Below are 12,059 nucleotides of genomic sequence, written 5' to 3' on the forward strand. Positions count from 1 at the left end.
TGTTTTATTGTTAGATCTGTACTCTGTTTTATTGTTAGATCTGTACTCTGTTTTATTGTTAGATCTGTACTCTGTTTTATTGTTAGATCTGTACTCTGTTTTATTGTTAGATCTGTACTCTGTTTTATTGGTAGACCTGTACTCTGTTTTATTGTTAGATCTGTACTCTGTTTTATTGTTAGATCTGTACTCTGTTTTATTGTTAGATCTGTACTCTGTTTTATTGGTAGATCTGTACTCTGTTTTATTGTTAGACCTGTACCCTGTTTTATTGGTAGACCTGTACTCTGTTTTATTGTTAGACCTGTACTCTGTTTTATTGGTAGACCTGTACTCTGTTTTATTGTTAGACCTGTACTCTGTTTTATTGGTAGACCTGTACTCTGTTTTATTGTTAGACCTGTACCTGTTTTATTGGTAGACCTGTACTCTGTTTTATTGTTAGACCTGTACTCTGTTTTATTGGTAGACCTGTACTCTGTTTTATTGTTAGTTTTATTGTTAGATCTGTACTCTGTTTTATTGGTAGACCTGTACTCTGTTTTATTGGTAGACCTGTACTCTGTTTATTGGTTTGGTTTTATCTGTACTGTACTCTGTTTTTATTGTGTATAGACTGTAACTCTGTTTTATTGTTAGACCTGTACTCTGTTTTATTGTTAGAACCTGTACTCTGTTTTATTGGTAGACCTTACTCTGTTTTATTGTTAGATCTGTACTCTGTTTTATTGGTAGACCTGTACTCTGTTTTATTGGTAGACCTGTACTCTGTTTTATTGGTAGACCTGTACTCTGTTTTATTGTTAGACACTGTACTCTGTTTATTATTGGTAACCTGTACTCTGTTTTATTGTTAGAACTGTACTCTGTTTTATATGTATACCTGTACTCTGTTTTATTGTTAGATCTGTACTCTGTTTTTATTGGTAGACCTGTACTCTGTTTTATTGGTAGACCTGTACTCTGTTTTATTGTTAGACCTGTACTCTGTTTTATTGGTAGACCTGTACTCTGTTTTATTGTTAGACCTGTACTCTGTTTTATTGTTAGAACTGTACTCTGTTTTATTGTTAGATCTGTACTCTGTTTTATTGTTAGACCTGTACTCCTGTTTTATTGGTAGACCTGTACTCTGTTTTTATTGTAGACCTGTACTCTGTTTTATTGTTAGACCTGTACTCTGTTTTATTGTTAGATCTGTACTCTGTTTTATTGGTAGACCTGTACTCTGTTTTATGTGGTAGACCTGTACTCTGTTTTATTGGTAGAACCTGTACTCTGTTTTATTGTTAGATCTGTACTCTGTTTTATTGTTTTATTGTTAGACCTGTACTCTGTTTTATTGTAGACCTGTACTCTGTTTTATTGGTAGACCTGTACTCTGTTTTATTGGTAGACCTGTACTCTGTTTTATTGTTAGATCTGTACTCTGTTTTATTGGTTAGACCTGTACTCTGTTTATTTGGTAGACCTGTACTCTGTTTTATTGGTTAGACCTGTACTCTGTTTTATTGTTAGATCTGTACTCTGTTTTATTGTTAGACCTGTACTCTGTTTTATTTGGTAGACCTGTACTCTGTTTTTATTGGTAGACCTGTACTCTGTTTATTGGTAGACCTGTACTCTGTTTTATTGTTAGACCTGTACTCTGTTTTATTGGTAGACCTGTACTCTCTGTTTTATTGGTAGATCTGTACTCTGTTTTATTGTTAGATCTGTACTCTGTTTTATTGTAGACCTGTACTCTGTTTTATTGGTAGATCTGTACTCTGTTTTATTGTTAGATCTGTACTCTGTTTTATTGTTAGATCTGTACTCTGTACTCTGTTTTATTGTGTTAGATCTGTACTCTGTTTTATTGTTAGACCTGTACTCTGTTTTATTGGGTAGATTGTTAACCTGTACTCTGTTTTTATTGGTAGACCTGTACTCTGTTTTATTGGTAGACCTGTACTCTGTTTTATTGGTAGATCTGTACTCTGTTTTATTGTTAGATCTGTACTCTGTTTTATTGTTAGATCTGTACTCTGTTTTATTGGTAGACCTGTACTCTGTTTTATTGGTAGACCTGTACTCTGTTTTATTGTTAGATCTGTACTCTGTTTTATTGGTAGACCTGTACTCTGTTTTATTGTTAGATCTGTACTCTGTTTTATTGTTAGATCTGTACTCTGTTTTATTGTTAGAGATCTGTACTCTGTTTTATTGGTAGACCTGTACTCTGTTTTATTGTTAGACCTGTACTCTGTTTTATTGTTAGACCTGTACTCTGTTTTATATTGTTAGACCTGTACTCTGTTTTATTGTTAGACCTGTACTCTGTTTTATTGGTAGACCTGTACTCTGTTTTATTGGTAGACCTGTACTCTGTTTTATTGGTAGACCTGTACTCTGTTTTATTGTTAGACCTGTACTCTGTTTTATTGGTAGACCTGTACTCTGTTTTATTGGTAGACCTGTACTCTGTTTTTATTGGTAGACCTGTACTCTGTTTTATTGGTAGACCTGTACTCTGTTTTTATTGGTAGATCTGTACTCTGTTTTATTGTTAGATCTGTACTCTGTTTTATTGTTAGATCTGTACTCTGTTTTATTGTTAGATCTGTACACTGTTTTATTTTTAGATCCTGTACTCTGTTTTATTGGTAGACCTGTACTCTGTTTTATTGGTAGACCTGTTACTCTGTTTTATTGGTAGACCTGTACTCTGTTTTATTGTTAGACCTGTACTCTGTTTTATTGTTAGAACTGTACTCTGTTTTTATTGTTAGATCTGTACTCTGTTTTATTGTTAGATCTGTACTCTGTTTTATTGGTAGACCTGTACTCTGTTTTATTGGTAGACCTGTACTCTGTTTTATTGGTAGACCTGTACTCTGTTTTATTGTTAGATCTGTACTCTGTTTTATTGTTAGATCTGTACTCTGTTTATTGGTAGACCTGTACTCTGTTTTATTGGTAGACCTGTACTCTGTTTTATTGGTAGACCTGTACTCTGTTTTATTGTTAGATCTGTACTCTGTTTTATTGTTAGACCTGTACTCTGTTTTATTGGTAGACCTGTACTCTGTTTTATTGTAGACCTGTACTCTGTTTTATTGGTAGACCTGTACTCTGTTTTATTGTTAGACCTGTACTCTGTTTTATTGGTAGACCTGTACTCTGTTTTATTGGTTAGACCTGTACTCTGTTTTATTGGTAGACCTGTACTCTGTTTTATTGGTAGACCTGTACTCTGTTTTATTGGTAGACCTGTACTCTGTTTTATTGTTAGATCTGTACTCTGTTTTATTGTTAGATCTGTACTCTGTTTTATTGGTAGACCTGTACTCTGTTTTATTGGTAGACCTGTACTCTGTTTTATTGGTAGACCTGTACTCTGTTTTATTGGTAGACCTGTACTCTGTTTTATTGGTAGACCTGTACTCTGTTTTATTGGTAGACCTGTACTCTGTTTTATTGTTAGACCTGTACTCTGTGTTGATGGCCTGCTGTGCGTCCACGTCAAGATTTACTGACAGCCTTGAGAGGTGTGTAGCAAAGCTACTGGAGATGGGAGCTGATGTAAATGCCCATGACAGGTAAACCACCCATAAAGGCTGCTGGTTTGGGTTTAACACACACTTGATTAAGGTCCTGGGGGATGTTTGCTTTAACCTTGTGTTGGCATTGGGAATAAATGAAAATATGAAATTAAGATGAAAAAAGAAAATACAGCTTTCATCAATGTTCAACATATAGATTCAACAAATGTTTTGACTAAAATAATTGTTCATTGAAAAAGTAAATTTGGAACCTAGGAAAGCTATAGATCAGAAATGTTTCTCTATTTAAAGGATAATTTTTCTTTTCTAGATACCATTTGTCTCCCCTGATGTATGCAGTGCGAGAAGGTCGTGTTGGTGTTGCTAAGCAACTGGTAGATGCTGGAGCCAACATTGATAAACAAGACACTCGAGGATGGACGGTAGGATTATTTCCCATATTGACATGTAATTAACATGCAAAGCTTATTTCTTAACAAGATTAACAGAAGAGGATATAAGATTTGAATGTTTGTACCCTTTAGTAATATAATGGTATTATATATATACATTTACTGCTCACTTCTACTATAGAAACTAACCAAGGCAAAGTGAAGTATATAACGGTAAAATTGACACCCAAAACGTGACCATTATGACGTCACTAATGTTGCCGTGGTGACGTCAACTGATCACCGTCAAAATTGCTGTTCCATCTTGTGGATTAAATTGTTGTTGAGAAACGGTTTTCCTGGTCTAGCTCAAACAATGTTAATGCAGAGACCGTAAAATTAGTTGATAATGTAAATATAAGCATTAAGCTATCTTCCTATTGCATCTATGGTCTATATAGATGCCATAGGATGAAAGTTTAATGCTTAAATATATATATATATATTATTTTCACGTGCCTAATATTGTGTCAGTTTAATCCTAATGGTAATTGCTGACACTGTAATTCAGTATTAGTGTATTTATAACTTTTGATCATTTTCAATGAGATAGTTTGATGTCTATATTAAAATATATCCACACTATGTGATTTCCTTACCTAACTCCATCTCTGTTGATGAGAACTCCATACATACACAATGTTTGATCAGTGAGCTTTCCATATATAATTGTATACACAATATTTGGTTGACAAGTTTCAAATTCCATACAGACTTTGGTCAATGAGATTTCTTTACCTACATTTGTTTTGGTGACATGTTATGTCTCTACCTCAGGCCCTGAGCTGGGCTATCAGCAAGAACAAGGATGAGTCAGTCAAATTCCTACTGGACAACAAGGCTGACCCAAGGAAAAAACATTGTGATAATACCACTGCTTTAGAACTAGCTGAGTTACAGGAGAATTCAAAGGTATGAACTAGCCCTGATTTCTCAATACTGACTATAAAGTCAAAAAAAGAAAGAAAGAAAAAATCACAATTTTAAAAGTCACATAAGGAGAAAAACTTCAGTTTTAACTGAAGTCTGCACTTTCATTTCGAGAAATCAGAGCCTTGTCTAAATGAGTTGCAAGAAATGTTACGGATATGTATCAGAAAGGTATCTACAGACCTTATTGAGTTACAGGGAAACTAAAGATATGAACCTGGACTTACTAAGTTTCAAAAAACCTCATACCTAAAAGATATCAACCATCAAATTTCCGGGAAAAAAAAGAAGAAAAAAAGTTCGGCCTTGCACCTAAGTGTTAAGAGGCAATTTTAGATGAGTACAGTAAAACCTGCCTTAGTGACCACCTCTGTATTAAGACAACCTGTTTAAAAAAGACCACTTTTTAAGGTCCCAAATAACCAATGTCAACACCATTAAACTTGCGTATAAAGATCACATAGCTTTAAAGACTATTTTTTCTGTCTCTTTAGTCGTCTTTATTGACAGGTTGACTATATCAAATGCTTTTTTTTATACACAGTAACCTTTATATAGAAATATTGCCAACATTTTTTTTCAGATTCTTACACTATTGGGCCGAGGATCAGTCCAACAAACTATAGCCATGCCAAACAATGGGCTCCCCACATTCCGAGCTCCTCTGCCTGCTCATCTTGACCATGTGGCAGCGGACTCTGAAGTACCTGTAGTGGAGGAAGGGTGAGTGAATTGATGTTTACAAATTCTTTGACAATAATTCTTGTTCATTAGGTTTTCCATTCATTGTAATTGTCAATTTTTATCAGTTAATTAAAAAGGAAAAACATAAATAGAGGGAAAAAGAGAGTAAATATCATACAAAGAAAATTCTGAGATCAGTCAATATTGAGAGTGTTAAGATTCTTCTAGGAAATAATTATTTATAAAGTTTCATAGGAAGATCATTGGAGTTATTTCTAGGTTATCCACCCCTGAAATTTCAGAATGGACTGTTAATGTGTGAATCATGGGTGAATTGAGTTAAGGCCACATAAATTTTATTTACCAGGTACACAAAGTGTGGAGAGCTGGAGTTGTTCCTGGGTGGCCTTGACCTCAGTAGCTTTATCTCGCTATTCCGTGGACAGCAAGTGGACTTCGCTACATTTCTACGGATGACTGATGATGATCTTATAAAGGTAACAAAGGAAATCTTCATTGATATATTATCTTATATTTCCCGTGATTATTTGAAATATCTATTCAACCTGAAATACAAATAACAGACAAAGAAGCCACCAGAATCAGATGGTGAGCTATTCAAATTGTTTTTTGTCTGTCGTCTGTTGTCCATGGTCCGTCAACCTTATGCAATAAGAATGTGCCTTTTATTCTTTTTAGATGGGCATACATCAGATTGGTGTGCGGAAGAAGATCTTAGATGGAATACATGGAGTTCATAAAAAGGAATGGGAAAATAGCAGTTTACCTTCAGTACAGGCCAAACACATCAGGTCAGTCTGTCACTGTTTAGTTATTAGAATAGCAGTATACCTTCAGTACAGGCCAAACACATCAGGTCAGTCTGTCACTGTTTAGTTATTAGAATAGCAGTATACCTTCAGTACAGGCCAAACACATCAGGTCAGTCTGTCACTGTTTAGTTATTAGAATAGCAGTATACCTTCCATACAGGCCAAACCACATCACTTACCTTTGTACAGGCCAAACAGTATACCTTCAGTACAGGCCAAACACATCAGGTCAGTCTGTCACTGTTTAGTTATTAGAATAGCAGTTTACCTTCAGTACAGGCCAAACACATCAGGTCAGTCTGTCACTGTTTAGTTATTAGAATAGCAGTATACCTTCAGTACAGGCCAAACACATCAGGTCAGTCTGTCACTGTTTAGTTATTAGAATAGCAGTATACCTTCAGTACAGGCCAAACACATCAGGTCAGTCTGTCACTGTTTAGTTATTAGAATAGCAGTTTACCTTCAGTACAGGCCAAACACATCAGGTCAGTCTGTCACTGTTTAGTTATTAGAATAGCAGTATACCTTCAGTACAGGCCAAACACATCAGGTCAGTCTGTCACTGTTTAGTTACTAGAATAGCAGTATACCTTCAGTACAGGCCAAACACATCAGGTCAGTCTGTCACTGTTTAGTTATTAGAATAGCATATACCTTCAGTACAGGCCAAACACATCAGGTCAGTCTGTCACTGTTTAGTTATTAGAATAGCAGTATACCTTCAGTACAGGCCAAACACATCAGGTCAGTCTGTCACTGTTTAGTTATTAGAATAGCAGTATACCTTCAGTACAGGCCAAACACATCAGGTCAGTCTGTCACTGTTTAGTTATTAGAATAGCAGTTTACCTTCAGTACAGGCCAAACACATCAGGTCAGTCTGTCACTGTTTAGTTATTAGAATAGCAATTTAACTTTCAGTACAGGCCAAACACATCAGGTCAGTCTGTCACTGTTTAGTTATTAGAATAGCAGTATACCTTCAGTACAGGCCAAACACATCAGGTCAGTCTGTCACTGTTTAGTTTATTAGAATAGCAGTTTACCTTCAGTACAGGCCAAACACATCAGGTCAGTCTGTCACTGTTTAGTTATTAGAATAGCAGTTTACCTTCAGTACAGGCCAAACACATCAGGTCAGTCTGTCACTGTTTAGTTATTAGAATAGCAGTATACCTTCAGTACAGGCCAAACACATCAGGTCAGTCTGTCACTGTTTAGTTATTAGAATAGCAGTTTACCTTCAGTACAGGCCAAACACATCAGGTCAGTCTGTCACTGTTTAGTTATTAGAATAGCAGTATACCTTCAGTACAGGCCAAACACATCAGGTCAGTCTGTCACTGTTTAGTTATTAGAATAGCAGTATACCTTCAGTACAGGCCAAACACATCAGGTCAGTCTGTCACTGTTTAGTTATTAGAATAGCAGTTTACCTTCAGTACAGGCCAAACACATCAGGTCAGTCTGTCACTGTTTAGTTATTAGAATAGCAGTTTACCTTCAGTACAGGCCAAACACATCAGGTCAGTCTGTCACTGTTTAGTTATTAGAATAGCAGTATTACCGTCAGTACAGGCCAAACACATCAGGTCAGTCTGTCACTGTTTAGTTATTAGAATAGTAGTATACCTTCAGTACAGGCCAAACACATCAGGTCAGTCTGTCATTGTTTTAGTTATTAGAAAAGCAGTATACCTTCAGTACAGGCCAAACATATCAGGTCAGTCTGTCACTGTTTAGTTATTAGAAAAGCAGTATACCTTCAGTACAGGCCAAACACATCAGGTCAGTCTATCACTATTTAGCTATTTAAATCTTTTTGCATTCTTTCCACATTCTGTATAGAAGTAGTTATTAGTCTTGCCCTAGAAGTTTTTGTGGAAGTGTCGCACAACATGTGCTGTTGGTGCATGTTAATTTATAAAGTCCCACTGCCTTTGTGAAACAACTTTTAATTTTTAAAATGGGAATGTAAGATGAGATTGATAATTTTGTAGAGTCGCAACCGTTATTTACTTATTGTTAATATCGTGTTTTCCCTAATAAGGACGCTGGATGTTTTTTAGATGTGTTTTTTCAGACTTCAACTATATTCATCTTGCTTTTATTTTCAAATTTTTCTGAAACTTACTATAACCAACTTACATTTTTAAGTCAGGTTAATATTTGTAATTACATAATAATGAAGAAATGTATGCGCCAAAGTATTTAACATTGTTTAAATGTGTCTGTTTCACAGAATTTTGGCATTTTATTATACATATGTAGAAGAACAGGGAAAATACACATTCCTGTCGAGTGCCCCGACCAGGAATCTGAACCCGGGTCTCCAGCATGGAAATCTACGGCTCTACCGACTGAGCCAAAGAAGCATGCTCCGTCAGCTGAGTGAGAGAAACCGTATTTAACACTATTTACAAAGTCACACCGACCCGCTCCTTTTACACTACTCCCCCGTTTTTCTTGAGATTTCCTAAATCTCAACCTGAGACTCTTTAACCACCTACCATGGGTTATTTAGTTGGGCGCCAATGTAGAAGAACAGGGAAAATACACATTCCTGTCGAGTGCCCTGACCAGGAATCGAACCCGGTCTCCGGCGTGGAAATCCACGGCTCTACCGACTGAGCCAAAGAAGCATGCTCCGTCAGCTGAGTGAGAGAGACCGTATTTAACACTATTTACAAGTCACACCAACCCGCTCCTTTCACACATACACAAAAAGGCGGACGGTTCTTTTGATCGCTACTTTCGTTTTATGCCAGATGGGGAAATACCGACAACACACAATACAACATTTGAAATGATGTTATTTAGGAATCTTTATCATAGATATATAGTAAGTAATCATAAAAGCTGTATAGACATTGTGAAAAAGTTGTTGCCAGTTAGTGTTCATTTACTCGTGTGTGGGACATTCAAGTGTCACATTTTGATTTTAACATCGCGATGTCGCTGTTTCTATATGTAAACACGGCAAACATTTTCAAAATTGTCCAATGTAGTAAGCATCAAATTGATGTGAAACAGTATTGTATCATTAGCAACTCTAAGTGAATCTTCATTGTTAACATAAGATTACCCAGGAAATCTTAGGCATATGAGGCATATGTTTGGTGTTGTAGCCTCATTTCAGGCCACAGTATCAAACATCCACTTTTCTGAATAGAAGAGAATACTATAGAAGGGAGATTACTCTGGTAATCATAAATCAAGGCAATTATCTCCTCAGCAAATGATGAAGAGTTGTCTTTCTTAAACCCAACTAAAGAATTGTATTACAATCATTTGCTTGGAAATCATGTAGCCCGAGATACTCTGGCCCTTACACCAGACTTGGACATTATGACAGATAGATGTCTGGTTTAGGGCCAGAGCGCAGTAGTACTCGAAAACCTGGAATAAGCCGACACCGTTTTGTATCGGGCCAGGTACTCTCCGATTCAGACTGACCACCGAGAAACACCACTAACCTTAGTCTATACAACAAATGAATATCAGATCTACCCAAATATAGCAATCCGTCGAGATTAAAGATGATTTGCATACTACGAGAAAATGGCGACGACGACGAGGGAAATTTAAAGTTGCGGAAAAGAAACTACTGTGTTGACACAATAGAACGTGCATGCGTGATGAAATTAATGGCTATGAGTAGGTAAATTATTCATTTGTTGAAAAGACCAAGGTAAGTGGCGATTCTCGGTGGTAATATTTTGTAAGTAGTCTGAATCGGAGAGTACCTGGCCCGATACCAAACGGTGTCGGCTTATTCCAGGTTTTCGAGTACTACTGCGCTCTGGCCCTAAACCAGACATCTATCTGTCATAATGTCTAAGTCTGGTGTCAGGGCCAGAGTATCTCGGGCTAGGAAATCATGTAGTTCTGGAGAGCAGAGTTTTTAGAATAAAAGTTTATATTCCTTACATTCATTTTGGGGGGGCTGCGGTGGTTAAGATGTCCCAACATATTACCACAAGCTTTCTACCTCTGGGATGCGACTTCGAACCCCATGTGCAGCAGTTGCCAGGTACTGACTGCTGGTCGGTGGTTTTTCTCTGGGTATTCCAGCTTTCCTCCCCAAACAAACCTGGCACGTCCTTACATTACCCTGGCTGTTAATATGCATTAAACTAATAAAACCCACAAACCCACAGTAATTTCTTAACCAGTTTTTGTGTGTCAAGCTATTTTGATAATGAGTTGTTATTATAAAATTAGTTATCATTTTTCAAAAGTGGGTAACAAGAGAAACAGGTTATCTCATTACAAGATGATAGATCTGAGTCCCATGAAGTGAAAAACATGACAGTTAAGTCATTGAATATTCATTCTTAGAAATAAAAAAAAGTTAAGTTATTTGATTAAGATTCTGGTATTTCTATTTAAAAATGTACCTTCAATCTATCACAGTATCTTCTGGTAATGGGAATATTTCGAAATTTGTTAGTTTTTTTTAAAGTTTTTTTTCGTAATTAAAAGTTGTCATAGTTATCAAAGTTTAGTGTATTTCAATGCTTTTAATGATTACTTTTATAACTGGGACTAATCATGATATTTATTAAGATATGGGCTAATTAAATACTTTGTTTTTTGTGACAAAATCACCATTCTGTTATGAGTCTCCTTATAAAAACTGCCATTCTTCCACCCAAAAAGTGTAGACTAAAATAAAGATAGCAGTGATACTTTGTCTACACCTTATTCCTGAGTTGTCTCCCCTTTCATTCACTGCCCTTGGCCTTTCATTTCTAGGATTTCCTTACAGAATGTTGGAAATAATTTCACCCAGAAAAAAATCCACCATACCGTAATTAAATGTCAAGGGTTAATTTGCTGTCACTTGTGGCCCCAACCTTATCAGGATCAATGACTGTAAATACTGTGAATCCGTAGCTTTATAGGCCCAGACTTGTGGATTGTAGATAGATGTACATACGTCGGATTGAGCTTGTGGGGTACGTTGGATGTAGACCAATTTCTTGTCATTAGAAAACGGTTGGGGCAAGTTAGTGCCGTCTAAACATCCTCATCACCTCACAACGGCTTGGCTACGGTGGTGACACCTGTTGGCGAGTTGTAATTAGGAAGTGACACTTTTATAGCAACCTGCACTTGAAATGTGGAGTGGAAGTGTACCAATTCAAGGTTTATACTTGGAATGGCTCCTCGAGAAAACTTGAATGTGAATTAGTCTTTCTGTTAGATAATACAAAAACAATGTAAAGCTAAAGCAGTTTTCGAATCTGACACACAGACAAGGCAATATGACAGAAGAACACACAAGTGTAGGCATGAGGGAAAAAAATAAAGACATGTTGACCTACAGTAACATCAGGAAAAAACAGAACATTATGTTAGGTTGGGGTTTGTTTGAAACTGTGTGTTTTTCACTATTAACAGGTACAAAAAGATTTCAGTTTTATTCTGGGTATGTTAGGTTGGGGTTTGTTTGAAACTGTGTGTTTTTCACTATTAACAGGTACAAAAAGATTTCAGTTTTATTCTGGGTATGTTAGGTTGGGGTTTGTTTGAAACTGTGTGTTTTTCACTATTAACAGGTACAAAAAGATTTCAGTTTTATTCTGGGTATGTTAGGTTGGGGTTTGTTTGAAACTGTGTGTTTTTCA

The 12,059-nt window shown here is 36.3% G+C and overlaps 1 protein-coding gene across 1 annotated transcript in view; it reads left to right on the plus strand.

Annotated features, from left to right (window-relative positions):
• The window catches only part of LOC138336630 (ankyrin repeat, SAM and basic leucine zipper domain-containing protein 1-like), a 36,336-nt gene that overhangs the window by 9,611 nt on the left and 14,666 nt on the right, over positions 1 to 12,059 (plus strand). Inside the window, exons 4-9 of the mRNA XM_069286153.1 lie at positions 3,467 to 3,581; positions 3,856 to 3,967; positions 4,754 to 4,888; positions 5,490 to 5,629; positions 5,958 to 6,087; positions 6,290 to 6,402. Of these exons, the coding sequence (XP_069142254.1) occupies positions 3,467 to 3,581; positions 3,856 to 3,967; positions 4,754 to 4,888; positions 5,490 to 5,629; positions 5,958 to 6,087; positions 6,290 to 6,402 (745 nt within the window). The remainder of the gene's footprint in view (positions 1 to 3,466; positions 3,582 to 3,855; positions 3,968 to 4,753; positions 4,889 to 5,489; positions 5,630 to 5,957; positions 6,088 to 6,289; positions 6,403 to 12,059) is intronic.

This window comes from Argopecten irradians, chromosome 12, assembly GCF_041381155.1.
Source record: "Argopecten irradians isolate NY chromosome 12, Ai_NY, whole genome shotgun sequence".
Taxonomy (NCBI): Eukaryota; Metazoa; Mollusca; class Bivalvia; order Pectinida; family Pectinidae; genus Argopecten; species Argopecten irradians.